Source organism: Cavia porcellus, unplaced genomic scaffold (assembly GCF_034190915.1).
Source record: "Cavia porcellus strain 051 isolate PalLab524CR breed Dunkin Hartley unplaced genomic scaffold, mCavPor4.1 scaffold_1, whole genome shotgun sequence".
Lineage (NCBI taxonomy): Eukaryota > Metazoa > Chordata > Mammalia > Rodentia > Caviidae > Cavia > Cavia porcellus.
The window spans coordinates 176,903,293-176,918,433 of NW_026947484.1; the positions used below are offsets into that span (position 1 = coordinate 176,903,293).

The 15,141-nt window shown below is 33.9% G+C and overlaps 1 protein-coding gene across 1 annotated transcript in view; it reads left to right on the forward strand.

Moving 5' to 3' along the window:
• Nucleotides 1-15,141, forward strand: part of Shoc1 (shortage in chiasmata 1) — an 85,053-nt gene that overhangs the window by 22,847 nt on the left and 47,065 nt on the right. The window contains exons 7-9 of the mRNA XM_063254241.1: nt 203-326; nt 9,831-9,932; nt 11,826-11,877. Of these exons, the coding sequence (XP_063110311.1) occupies nt 203-326; nt 9,831-9,932; nt 11,826-11,877 (278 nt within the window). The remainder of the gene's footprint in view (nt 1-202; nt 327-9,830; nt 9,933-11,825; nt 11,878-15,141) is intronic.

A 15,141-nucleotide genomic window follows, 5' to 3' on the forward strand; every position in this document is an offset into this window, starting at 1 on the left:
GAGAGTGTATTACTTGTAACAGAACAGATTGTTGGATGCTGCCCTTCTATTTTTACAAGACATGTATAATGCTTAAAAATTGAGTGTGGCTTTGAGTTAAAATTTACCACACCATTGAAGCAGATACATCCATTTATGAATTTCTAAATATTTACTTGGAAAATCTCCCTAAAACCTTTTTTAAAACTATATATTATTTCAGCCATCAACTTTTCCTTCTGAGTTTGAATTAATACCTACAAACCTCAAACAAGAACCAAAGGAATCATTAAACTTAATTCCAGAAATAAATTGTGTAGATGAAAATGAAAATATTTTCAAAGGAGGTGAGAATTACTTTTTAAGTATTTATTATAAAACTACTTAATAATGTTTATTACCCTGCTCCTTATTTAATAAAACATTTTTAACCTCTAAATTTTGTAAAAATGTTTTACAGGTTACATGTTGAAATCTCAGGATTATTAATGATAAGACTCTTTCCTTACTGTCATGTGTTTTCTTTTCTCCGTGGTGCTGGGAATTGAATATATAGGCCTGTGTCATGACAGTTAGGCACTCTACCACTGGAACTACACTCCTAGCCCAAACACTTTCTTTGTATTCCTTCTGGGCTTAAAATATCTCTGAAATTAATCTATTTCAAGATAAATAAACATTAAACTTTTAAAATACCTATGAGGATACTGATTTTATAAAGAGTTTGCATTTATACAATGAAAGCACTATTAACTTCTGTACTGATTTTAACTTGGAGTGATGCACAGTTTAGGCACTCAGGATTCATAGAATCAGATACTGGGAGAGTCATAGCCTAGAGTTTAGGTGATTTCATTTCAGTTAATCTCAGTAAATATTACTGAGTTATTTTTAATTACAATTCAAGCACAAATATTTAATTGCCCTCTCGTGGATTTCATTTGAAATGATCACAAGTTATATTGCATCAGGGAAGAATGAAAAGGGAATCTGTAAGAGCCTTTGAGAACAGGGATACTGTACTTACTAACAGTAACTAACAGAACACAGACTTGATAGAATTGTTACAAATAAGACTAAATCAAGGGAGTTACTGATCAGTCTACAAGTCAAAGCAAACGAATGAAAAGCCAATTGAGAAAATGCATCAAATCTGCACCAGTATGAGAAAGTAATTAAGAGTTCAAAACTACAGTGGACCATATGCTTTTCAGCAGAACATAAATCTGAACTCTGTAAGTGCTAATAGTAAGGCAAGTAACTATGTTGATTATACTGTTACATTCCCAGCCTTCACTTGGCTCAGATGCTGTACTAATGGTAACAGAATAATTGCCTTAGAGAAATTCGAACAAAGAAAATTATTGAAAGAACTAGGTTTGGGCAGTGTCCTAGGTATCTCTGGTTGTAACAATAACAATAACCTGCTTAGTACAGCAGTGCAGTTATTTACTGCAAGAGTATCTCCCTTCCTATTTTTATGATCAAATGGTAAATAAAATTATCTGTCAGTTTGCCTTGGGCACTTAAAACAGAATCAGATACTATGTGGTATCTTTTAACTGACTTCTTTCACTTAGCATAATATTTTTAAGTTTATTAATTTCATAGCATGTATCAGTACTTAATTCTTTTTATAGCCAGATGATATCCAATTGTATGTATATATCACATTTTGTTTTTTATACATCTCTCTTTTTTGTTTTAAAGAAAATAAAGCCAAACAAAACAAATCAGAATAAAGCCAATCAAAACAAAACAGTGAAAGTGATAAAGGACTTCAAAATAGGAAATCAACAATGGTTACCATAATACCTCTTGTTATCTTCAGAATTGCTGCCTATCCCATCAGACATAATAATATCAAGCAAAACAGAAAAGAATAAATCCAATCAAAACAAAACACTGAATGAAACAAAAAAAATAAATAAAATGGAGGAAAACATGAGAGCAATGAGAATAATATTGGATTTCAAAAATAAGACAGAAGAAAATCCCTCGTAGTTTCTATATTGCATATTGTTATTCTCTAACTAGATGCTCAGACTACCAGTGTTAGGCCTTCAACATCAATCAAACAATTCAAGCATTAAGTCATTTTTGTACCTCAGTTGCTATCAACTCAGTCTCTGTTTCTCTGAATCAGCTGTTGCTTACAGGAATGGAGGCAGGGAGGTTTGGCTCTTCTTGCCTTCTATCCTGTGTACTGGCTGGCTCATGGAAAGGGTGAATTGGTTTCCTATTTCTCATTCTGGCCCATAGCTACCACTGGCTCACAGGAAGGGTAATTCTTGTTTCTCTTCCTGGCCCACAGTTACTGATGACTCCTTTCCATGCATCTCTTGATGGACATTTGAGTTGTTTCTCCTCTTTAGGTATTATAAATAGTCTTTCTATGAACATCCATGTGTACATTTTTGTGCATATTTTTTTTTTTATTTCTGAGTGTACTAGGAATGGATTGTATGAACTCAATCTTTAACTTTTGGAGAGACTTCCAGATGGTTTTCAAAATGGCTGAAAAATTTTTCATTCCTACTGGAATCTATAAGGGTTCCACTTGGCTGCCTCGTCTTCAAAACTAATTATTATCTGACTTTTTTTTTGTACCAGGGATTGAACTCACAACCTTGGGCTTGCCAGGCAGGCACTTACGCCACTGAGCTAAATCCCTGGCTATTAGCTGGCTTTTAAAATAGCCACCCTGGCAGCTGTGATGTGCTGTTTTACTGTGGTTTTGCTTTGCATTTCCCAAATGGCAAATGATGTGCATTTTTCATGTAATTGCCGGTCATTTGTATACCTTATTTGGAGCAATGTGTTTAGATCCTTCACCCATTTTTAATTGGGCTAGTTTCTTTTTATTATTGCATTGTAAGTTTGTCCCACTTGTTTTTTTATAAAGGATTTTATTTAAAGAGAAAAAAAAGCAAAACAGAAAAAAGAATTTCAAAAAACAGTAAGAAATCACTAGTTGATAGATTACATATTGTCATCTTAGAAGTCGCTGTTCAAGTTACAAAATTAAAGCGTACAAAGTGGACATTTAAACAATGAGATTGCAAATAGTTCTGTTCAATGATCCAACAAAAGCTTAGTAATAGGGTTACCTGTTTTACACATTTAAAAATACATGCAGTTATATCCTTTAGTGAACTTTTTTCCTTTCTTTTTTATAATAACAATTACACATTTTAGTGAACTTTTTTCCTTTCTTTTTTATAATAACAATTACACATTTTAGGTTTTATTACTCCTATAGTTCTTATTACTTTGTTTGAAGAGAATAAAACCAAATGTGACAAAGCAAAGTGGAGTCAGTTAAAACAAGAATAGTCGTAGTATATGATGTAAAAACAAAATACAAAGTGATCAACAATGGCTACTGTAATGCCTCTTGCTATCTTCAAAAAAACTGCCCATATCTTAAAGAGGGTAAGATTAAACATACTAAAACAGAACAAAAGAGATCATAAGGAAACAATTTTAAGAAACACTGATTTCAAAGCAAGTCCACTGGAGATCTTCACTGTCTTGTCTTATTGTGTCTAGTTTTCTTCCAAATAGTTGTCCCCATCTTCATACACAGTGAATACATACTGAACATTATAGAACTAATCTGATCATAACAGGGTGATGTAGGCTTTTTAGGTCTTCAAGACCTGACATTGGGGAAGTCAATAGTAACTGCCATAATGTCCCTCATTCTCTTCAAAGTAGCTATCCTTATCTCTACATATGCTGAAATTGAACATAAGAGACTAGACTAATATCACTCTGAACAGCGAATAACAGTTTTGCTGTATCATAATGTTACAGAATTAGCACTGGGTTTCTTAGTGTCTCTTCTTCAGAGTATCTGTTCGTTACATTGTGCTTTATATAATCTGTTTCTGTAAACTGTTTAGAAATTCTCTCCATGTGTGAATCTCTACATTTATATCTATCTTTTCTGTATTATAAGGAAAAACAGATCATAACAAGACAAAAAACCAAATTCTTAGAAAAACATGAAATGAAAAAGACATATAAAACCTCATTATTAGGTGATCTACAGAAGTTACTATGCTTTCTCTTGTTATTTTCAATAGAGTCATACACATCATCAGACATATAATAATTGAACATAGCATTACATAGCTATTTTAATGAAAACACAACTTTGGAGACATTGTAGGACTTCAAAAGCAGTTAATAATCAAACCGGAATGGGTATGTTATTACATCTTGTCATCTTCAGAGTGGTTGCCTCTACATTTAGACTCAGTATTATCAAGCATACCAAATTCGAATAAGATCAGTCAAGGCAAAACAGCAGTTTAACAAACCAGCTTCAAATAAGATCAGTCATAGTAAGACAATGTAAGCAATTCAGGGCTTCAGTTTAAGTTAATAGGAAACTAAGGATAGTTACCATGGGATAGCTTACTATTTTGGGGATAGCTATTGATGCCCTCAAATCTAGTATGAGTAGACTGACCTGAACAAAATAAAATAAAACTAAGTAGAGTGATAAGATTACTGTGACCTTTAAATCCTGATACACTATTTTTTTTTAATTTTATTTAAGGAGAAAAGAAAAAAAAGCAGGGAAAGGGTACAAGTTATACAGATTTACAGAAAAAAAATGAACAGTAGGAAATCACTAGTTAATGGATTACATCTTGTCATCTTAGAAATAATTGTTCAAGTCACAAAATTAAAGCTTGTAAAGTGGACATTCCATCAATGATACTGCAAACAGTTCTGTTCATTGATCCAATAAAACTCTGTGATATCATTTTCTATCTTATACACTTAAATATACATGCAGTTATATAGTTTGGAGCACTTTCTTTTCCTCTCTTTTGTACCATGACTATTACACATTTTGGGTTTCATTGCTCCCACAGTTCTTATTACTTTTTTGGAAGAGAGTAAAACCAAATGTGACATAACAGAACAGAATCGGTCAAGTCAAAAGGGTGGACATAATAGATAATGTAAAAACATAATACAAGGTGATCAACAATGGTTACCATAATGCCTCCCGCTATCTCTAATAGAATTGCCTATATCGTTAGTTATAATACAATTGAACAAAACAGTAAAGAATAAAACCGACAAAACCAAAACATTGGAGACATTGTAGGTCTTCAAAAGTAGATAAAAGTCAACAAGAATGGGCGTCATAATGAATCTCATTATCTTTACAGCTGATGCCTAAACTTTCGAACCTGATACTATCCAACAAAACAGAATAGGGGAACATCAGTTAAAAACCAGATGGTGAGAGTAATACAGGGCTTTAAATCAAGGTAATGAAAAGTTAAAGTGGGTTACTATAATATATCCTGCTATTTTTTTCCTTTAATTAAAAGGATAAAGATAAAAAAGTAAATAATGGAGTGGAGATTGAGATAAAAGAGGGCATAACAACGAAACAGCGCAGATCAAAACATAACCATTTAAGCAGAATAGTCATTCTCTTGAATGGTTTTACATTGTTTTGATATACTTAATGCTACAGTATACGAAGTTGTACTCAAGGATTTCAAAGAAAGAGACAATATGGTAACTACTTTTAGGTTAGGATTATCTGGTGGTGAAACACTATTCTGATACACTATTAACAATGTCCTGTGCCTTCCTTTTTTAGGCAATTCCTCACTTTGCCTTTCTCAGGATGCTTTGTATATTTTGGGTTCCACTAACTCCTTTAGTTTTTAGATTAAGAGGGCAACCCATTATCTATCTGAGTGGTGCTGAATCTTTTTACCCCTGAGCTTGATCTTGAGCTGTACTCCTTTACTTACTAAAGCCACAAGGTTTTCCTTCCTTCTAGCTTTGTAGCTCTACATTGCACAAAAGTGTCATATAACTTTCCAACCTATCTGTGGCTGCTGGACAAGTTGTCCCTATTTCTCTGTGGTTCCCTGTCACTTAGAGCTTCTTTTTCTCATCGTTGACTTTCAGTTTATTAACCTTCTTTCAGGTTGAATATATTTCCTATTCAGAGCATCTCGATGGATCCTGCCTCCTAATCTGCCTTTTTCTTTTTGTTAGTGTATCTAGGCTATGTTAAAAAATATAGCCCACCTTCTCTGCTATTCTATTTTTCTGCTATTATTTGTCCATTTTTCTCCTTCATTCCACTGTCCTTGTTCATTGAGGCCTCTCTACCACTGTTGCTGGAATCCTGGTATTTTTTTTCTCTGTGTCTCTCTAAAATATCCTTCAGTATTTTCTGTAGGGTTGGGTAAGTGGCCATGAACTCCCACAGTTCCTCTTTGTCTTGGAAACATCTTGTTTCTCTATTAATTTTGTGAGAGAGATTTTCAGGGTACATTAATCTTGGTTGGAGGTTATTTTCATTCAGGGCTTGGACTGTTTTCCCCCAGGCTTTTCTTGATTTAATAGTTTGTGCTGATAAGTCTGTCATTATTTGGATGATTTGTCCTTTATAGGTGGTCTGCTTCTTTTCTCTGGCTGCTTTTAATATTCTGTTCTTGTGGTGGATTTCTGGAATCTTGATTATTATATGTCTGGGTGTAGATCTGTTTTGGTTGTATTTGGCTAGAGTTCTGTATGCCTCATTTATCTGGATAATCATTTCTTTTTCCTATGATTGGGAAGTTTTCCTTAATTATTTCTGTAAATAGTCTTTGTAATTCATTTGTGGTTATTTCTGCTTCTTCACTTACGTTTTTATTCTTAAGTTACAAATCCTCTTGTCGTCTTCTAGCCTTTGAATTTCTTAGTCCTTGTTATTTTTAATAGATCTTTTCTTTCACAATCACACATTATAAATCTCTCTTTAAGTTTCAAAAGGCTAACTTTTGTTTCTGTCAAGGCATTTTGTCCGCTTTCAATGGAGTTTTTTGTTTCCTGGTAGTCTCTTTGGATCTGTTTCATGTATTCTAGATTTTGTTTATATTCTTCACCAAAGGTTTCTCTTCCTTTTCTGGGTTCCTCCCTTCTTCTGTCTGTGCTTTCTTGAGAGGGGCTTAGCATTTCTTTAACCTTTTTATTTCTTGTCTCACTTGGGTTAGAATTTCAGTTTTAAGTTCATCTATGAAGTCACGAATGTATTTCTTTATGTCTTCTGATGTTGTGGCTAACACTGCATGATAGCTGGGCTGGTTCTCTTCTGTATTTACCTCCCCTGGGCTTATTTTCCCAGGGTCAGTGGCTGGAGGTTTGGTCTTATCTTTTGCTCTTGTCATGTTTCTGGTTTCTTTCAGACAGGTGTGTGGAGAAGGTCTCAGGCCATCTCTGTATTCCTTACAGTTTTTCTAAAGCATGCTGGCTGGGGGCTTGCTGTTCTCTCCACTTTGCTGATATCTGAGGTGCCGCACAGGGATGCTGCGGGTTGGCCCCTCCCCTCTGAGGCAGCCAACCTGTGACTGCCTTCAGCACTTTATGCTGTGCTGTGGCAGACATCACAGGGTTGGAACAATTTTGTTCCTGGCTATTGGTTCCTGACCAGCGGCTGGTTCAGCCCAAGCTGCTCCCACCAGTCCTCTCTGGGCAGGGGCAGCTGACTGATGCCACCACGGAGCTGGGCTCTGCCCTACTCCAAGATGTCTTCCAGTCAGCCTCCTACACCGTGGGACCCAATCTCCAGCACTCACTGAGAGCCAATAAAGCTCTCAGTCTTGGCTCCACTCCACACTGCGCCGGGTCCTCTTGCCAAGGGCCTGGGACTCACCAGCTTCTGTTATCAGCAGCCATGGCTTCAGTGCGACCTTGAGTCGTCTGTCTCCACAGCGCACCCAGCACAGCGCGGAATGGGTCTCAGTGAGTGTGTCGGGCTTCAGCCCTCCACGCGCACTTTTCCTTCCTCCTCCTAATTTTATTTTTCTTTTGGTTTCTTTCTGGGTTAGTGAGAATCATTCTCAAATCATCTGGCCCTCTCCATTGTTGTCAGATTCTAGCATCTGGGCTGTTTTCCCCGGAGAGTTCTCTATCCAGCTTCCTAGCAAGCCACCATTTTTTTTCTCCTCCCATTTGTTTTTGTTTCTAATTTTTTTCTTCTCTGCCTTTCAGGCTACTTGAATTTTTTAAGAAAATTTAAAAGGCAAAATTATATTTCTTTAAGGTATACAACATGATGTTTTGATATATGTATACTTGGTATACAACATGACGTTTTGATTATGTATACTTTGTGAAATGATTACCACAAAAAAACTAACAATCTACTCTTTCAGCAAATTTCTGTTATGCAATACATTATTATTAATTATAAGTACCATGGTGTGCATTAAATCTCCAAATATTATTTACCTTTATAACTAAAAGTCTATATCCTTTCAGTGGTATTATCCCACATCCTGCATCCCCCCCCCCCCACTGCCACCTTCTGGTAGCCAACTAACTTCCTGCTCTCTGTTTTTATGAGTTCAACAGTTTTCTTAGATTCTATATACAAATGAGATGAGAAAGGATTTGTCTTTCTGGGTCTCCCTTACTTCACAAAATGTCTCTGGGTTCATTTGGGAAACAAAGCAACCAAAATTGGAAGCATAAAGTAAAATCATGAAAGACTATCTTCGTCTGAATAAACATAAATGGGTTAGACTTTTTCAATAAAAGGGAGGTCAATTCTTGGATTAAATTTTTTAAAAATCTAATTACCATATTTCTGTGGTTGTGAGATTCTACCTACTCAAGATATATTGTCAATTTAATAAAAATATTTAGGGAGAAAAGAAACATTCTAAGTGAATATACTGATTATAAAATGAATCACACTTTCATAAACTTCAAAATATGAAAAGATACAACACTTATAATCAAGAAATTACTGTGTATGCTGTATAAGAGTTTTGCATTAGAGAGCTAAAAGGACCAGGAATTTAGTTTAACAACACAGGTTGCCTGACTGGCAAGTGCAAGGTCATGAGTTTGAGCCCCAGTACAGAGAGAGAGAGAGAGAGAGAGAGAGAGAGAGAGAGAGAGAGAGAGTTAAAAGATAAAGCAGTATGCAAAATGTATCAGACAATTTAAAACACAAAAAAGGAAAAAACTCACAATGGCAGTATTAATGTACACAAGAGCCAGTGGTGTAGCTCAGTGGTAGAATACCTATCTAACATGATGCAAATAGAATTGCAGCTAAATAGGTCCTAGAAAATTATCATATATGGATGAAGATTAAATCCTTCAAAGTGATCTCATTCTTTGAAGTTTGTAATTTATTATCTTCTTTATTTTAGCTTCCAATGATTTTGTAAATTTTCCCATTTTTCCACTGATAATTTTGATAGACAGTTGAGAGGAAAAGGGGATTGCAGAGAGGAATAGTTTCTCACCTATTAGGTCAACATCTCTTCATAAATCAAAATGTCCTTGTTATGGCTTAGGTCTAAAAGGCTCACATGTTCAGAAGTGGGGCTTTGGAGATGATTGGATTATGGGGATTAACTCCACTGATGAGCTAGCTCATGGCTGACAGTACTGTGGTGGGAACTGATTGTAAGAGATGTGTCACTGGGGATGTGCCTTTCAAAGTTATATTTCTTTCCCTACCGACATCTCTTTGTCCTTCCTGGATGCCTTGGGAGCACCTGTCATCTTCCGTGCCATTCTACCATGCAATTCTTGGTTCTTGGTTCTTCTGAGAACAACCAAACATGAACTAACTCATCTGAAACATAAACGAGAATAAACCGTCCTTTAAGTTGGGCATGTCGGGTATTTTTTCTCATTGACAAGAAAATAACTGATACATTACTCTTCCCTGTAAAAGGAAAATTGATCTACAATAAAGCAATGAGGGTACTTTAAAAGGAAAATGCCATGGAACAGTGTTACTAAAAATTATTTTAATAGTGTTTTTGTTGATAGTGGGTTTTTTTTCTTTTCAGATCTTCCTCTCGAGCATGGAATTGCTATTGAGTATATAAAATGCAGCTCCACTGAGATTTTAACTATTCAAAGCCAGAGTAAACCAGAATGCAGTGAACCAGGTAGAAATTTTGAATAAATCATTAAACTTATCAAAGATTACCTACATATTCATAATAGCTGATTGTGTGAATCAGTTTTCCTATTTAAAATTTTATGATTATAATGCTAGTTATTTTTTTACTTTTATTAGCTTCTTTATATTTGCTATTATCAGAATCCTGTCAACTTCAAAGTGAACAATATTTAGAGTAGATTGGAGAAGAAAAATGGAGGAAATAGCATTAATGTTAAAAATAAAAATTTTAATATGCTATTGTAAGCCAGGCATGGTGATGCACACCTGTAATCCCAATACTTAGGAGGCTGAGGTAGGAGGATTGCTGTGAGTTCAAGACCAGCCTGGGCTACAAAGCTCACTTAAGGACAGCCCGAGCTACATGGCAAGATATATATATCTCAGTAAATAACAATAATACTGCTGATCATTGTTATACTTTTTAAAAGTTTAAATGTTTAATCCCCCAAAGGACTCCTATCATGCCCTGCTCTGTCATCATTATATTATTTTACAAAATTTGAAACTGCATCATGCCATGCTGTCATTATTGTATTACTATCTTACAAAATTTGAAAACACAGAATCATTTTTTGTTTCAGTGTAGTGCCAAGCTGTGTTGTTTCTTAAGTGTACTGATGATATTGTTACTTAGTCACATCTATAATTGGATCATATTAATCTATTTGGAAGTTTATTGCTTTTATTTATGAAAATGATAAAACTATACTATTTAACAATAAATGAGGTTTCAGTTTTTAAGCCCATCCTATAAATTTATAGTTCTTTGTGAGGCCATCTGAGTAAAGACTCATTAAGGTGAAGAATTATTCTTCATAATGGTACTTCATAATTATACTTCATAATAGCTTCATATCACCAATATTTAGTATGGAAATAAAAGTGGTACTATCTCACAAGTACTGATAATATAAGCTGTCAGAATTAAAGCTATTATTATATGTCAAATTCTCACAGTTTGCCTTGAATAAGTAAAGCAGTAAAATTTAGCCATTAGTGTATTTTTATTTATTTATTTATTTATTTATTTATTTATTTATTTATATCGGTACCGGGGATCGAACTCACAACCATGCGCTTGCAAGGCAGGCGCTTATGCCACTGAGCTAAATCCCCAGGCCCCATCAGTGTATTTTTAAAAATCACCACTTTTGCCAGGTTCAGTGGTGGACATCTTTAATCCCAACCAGTTGTGAAACAGACAGGAGGATCACAAATTTGATGCCAGCCTGGGAAGTTTAGTAAGATCTGTCTCAAAATAAAAAATAAAAAAAGCTGGTGATATAGCTCAGTACTATAGTGCTTTTTTAGCATGTGCAAGGCCCTGGGTTCAATCTCCAGTATTGAAAAAAATCACTACTATTAGAGTTACTATGTGATATACAGTCTGCCAAAAAAAAATGTATACATCAGGAAAAGAAAAACTTATATAAATATTTTAATACTAAATTTATTGTAACATCATGAGATTAATTGAAGTGACCTTTGGCCTCTGCAGTTACAAGAGGAGCTCAAAGTGTTGACCATTAGCTTCCAAATATTTATTAATATGGCAAATGGCTGAAGTATAGATACAGTTTTTTTGGCAGACTCCATATATGTAATTCTTATTATATAGATGAAAATTTAGGAATTTTTATATCTAAATAACCCAAATTTCTTTTTATTGAAATATTTTTGTTGTAACAAAATGATCAAACATAATAATTGCTTAGAAAAAATTCTGAATTTTACTTTATTTCATGTTAAGAAATTTTTAAATATTCAAATATTCCAGGAGAATCAGAAAAAGCACTAACTCATCTACAGCAAAAAAGCCCGTGTTCTTTAGTGAATTCATTATGTCCAGGACTTCAGACATTTTCATTTTCTCCAGTTTTTCTGTATAAAAGACTTCAGACATTTCCATTTTCTTCTGTTTGTAAAATGTAAGTAAGGATTATTTCTAGAACCCCAATTGCAATTCAAAGCAAGCTATTTTTACTATAATGTCTCTACATAAAGGCAATTTCCATGATACTTGCATGAGAAAAATATAAGAAATAGTGTGTATTGTAAGCTACTGGAGGTAATATATGAAAATATGTATACATATCTGGTTTTATGGATAAAGTTTCTTTAGAAAGGGACATGAAAAATAACACTAGTTGTGTCCAGAAGGCAACTGAGTAACTTAGCAATATGGATAGGAAAATTTTCACAGCATAGTCTTTCATGAATTTAGAGTTTTGAATATTAAAATGTTACCATTAAAAATAAATAATTCGAAAATTTTAAGATCCTGACATTGAATTACTATGTTTAGTACCTTGCCATTGGGTGCTTGGCAATTGGGAGGCCTCTATTGGCCCTCGGTGCTATGAAAGACAGTTTGGTGGATTAGTTTCCTAGGGTTACCATAACAAATACTACAAACTGGGTGGTACAAACAACAGAAAGTTATTTCTTCAGTTCTGAAGAGCAGACATTCAAAAACAAAGTGCCCACAGAACTGGTTTCATTCTAAGGCTTCTCTCCTCAGCTTAAAAATGGCCATTTTCTTCCTTGTATTAATAAGGAAGAATGTCCTAATTATTTCTTAGAAAGACAACAGTTGTGTAGGATTAGGTATACCTTAATGATCCCATTTAAACTAATTACCTCTTGATAAACTCTGTCTTCAAATATAGTTACATTCTGAGGTACCTCAGATTAGAGCTTCATCATAAACATTTGAAACAGGGAAATTCAGCCCAGAGTAAGTAGTTTAAAGTTCTGAACTAGAACCAGGCAATATGTCTGTATCACTTACTAACTTTGTGAGCATAAATTACTCTGCTTCAGATTTTAAATCTGTGACACTGGATAATAATTGTGTCTACTTCACAGGGTTCTTACAAGGTCTTTAAAAATATTTTTCATAAATCCTTGAACAGGAACAGCTAAAGATCACAGAATAACGTGCACAATGAGTGACCAGTAAATTTTGCCATCAACTTACCTTCCTCTAGGAGTACCAGGGGTTATATCTTATTTCTAACAGAGGACATCCTCTAACCTGATATACTCTCAGTGCTGGGAAAGCCAGACATGTTGAACCAAAGTCTATTCCATAAGTCTGTTCAATACCCCACCATTACTGTACAGAGTGATCTATAATCCTAGAACTGATATTACGGGACTAGATCATTGTACTTTAGTTTGAGCCAAAATTGCTTACTGTATTGTTTCCCTAGTGTAAGAAACTGAAAGAATAAATAAGATAGGAAATCTATAATAAATATTGTATAAGAGTAAGAAACTCAAAAGCTCAAAAGGGAAAAGTAACTGGCATAGGGGAAAGGAGGAAGGAAGGAAGAGAAGAAAAGGAAAAAGATATAAATTTGTGTATATATATACATAAGATAGCTAAGATGACTATACTACCAATTCTACTAGTTCTTGGAAAAGAACAGTTAATATTCATTTGATTAGATCAGTCTTGCATGTCTGTATCTGGTAATTAAGCAACTCTTTTGAAGATAACAATATGCAATATAACAACCACTGTTAAATTTCTACCATCTTGTTTTCAAAACCTATATTGTTATTGTTTTGGGTTTGTTGTTATTTGCTTGTCTCTTGATTTTTGTTTTCTTTTTCTGTGTTTTTTCCTTTTTAAGGAAAAAAAATTGCATAGCTTTATAGCTCAGTATATTTGACCTTCAGCATAATCTGAGATAGTTTTTGTTGTTATCTTATATGATGTGGTATACATGTAAGTTAATATTTTCTAAGATAGGTTAGGCTGTTATCTTGGAATAAATTTACCCCATGTCCTGCTACTTTTGCCATTTACAAAAGTGGAAACATAGCTAGTATTGTCTACTATCTCGCTGGAAACTTGGAATTTAATGTGTCCTAAAATATCTCACTTTCAGGAAAATCTATAACTCCTCAATGAAACATTCTAAGACTGGAAATTATGGGAGCTGTGCACTGAGTTTTGAATTTAGTTATGATTGGCTCATCTGTCAGAGAAGAATGCTCTTACTACAGGAAACTATAGAGCCAAGGCTCTAGACTTCATTACAGGCTGCTTAGAATTCTTTAATAGTTTCAGGAAGGGCCAGCACTGAGGGCCCTAAGTATATCTTCATCTTCTCTTTTAAGAATTAGTTTGTATTTGTGGGATAAATTTGTGCCATTCAGAATTTTATTATAAACTGTTATTTTACATATCATAGGAACCCTAAAATCATCTTATTAATAGTAGAAAATAAAAGCACCTATAATTTTTAAGAATATTTTTAGTGTCTTTGTTAAGGTAAAAGACACTTGCAGGATATAACTGTCTTTTTTAGGCTGTTTTGTTCTCATTTATTCCACTTAATCTAATCCATCTGTTATAGCAGAATGGCAATTAGAAACAAGCAGAATTAGTATAATCTTGATTTCAATTTTATATTAAAAGCATTTATTTAACTAGATTTTAATCACACATATTTATTGTTATAATTCAAGTAGCTAATGGAAATTTATAAAGCAAGTCTTACCTAATGCATTATGATTTGGCAAAGTTGGAACAAAAGTGGCTTTTAAATTAGCTAATGGATCAAGAGCCATTTGAAACAACTGAAAGTTATCTTGTCACTACTTCATTCCCCATCAAGAGAGGAATTACTTCCATTGGTTCGTGATCATAAAAATGTAAAACTCTTACTTCAGAAAAAGGACTCAGTTGTAAAACTAAAAATTAAAAGAGTTAAATTTATAAAGCTGCAGAAGTTCCTTGAACTTACTTTTGCTCTCAGGTAAATAGCAAGTATAGATGAGTATAGATTTTAAAGGAAGAAAAAAATAATAATTGTCTTTAATTTATCTGTATAATCAGTTACTTTTATTTTAAAACACAGAATTTTGACTGGAAATAATGTCCAGTTAACAAATACTTTTGGTGTCTGTTATATGCAAGACTCTATGTTAGGTTTCAGAGGGCTGAAAAGAAAAGTCTGTATGACATAAGATTTTATTTCCATATTAACTGACTACAGACTTGTGAACAAATTTGTATGATCAAAGAATTTATCAAATTCAGACATGTTTATGGAATGTACGAGCAAACACAAAATATTTGTCCATGTTGGATGTGGCTGGCCTAAATATTTCCCCTTCTTTTCATTTAAAAATAATTGTCTGTAAAAAGAAAAATAATAATTGTGATCAAAGGTGTT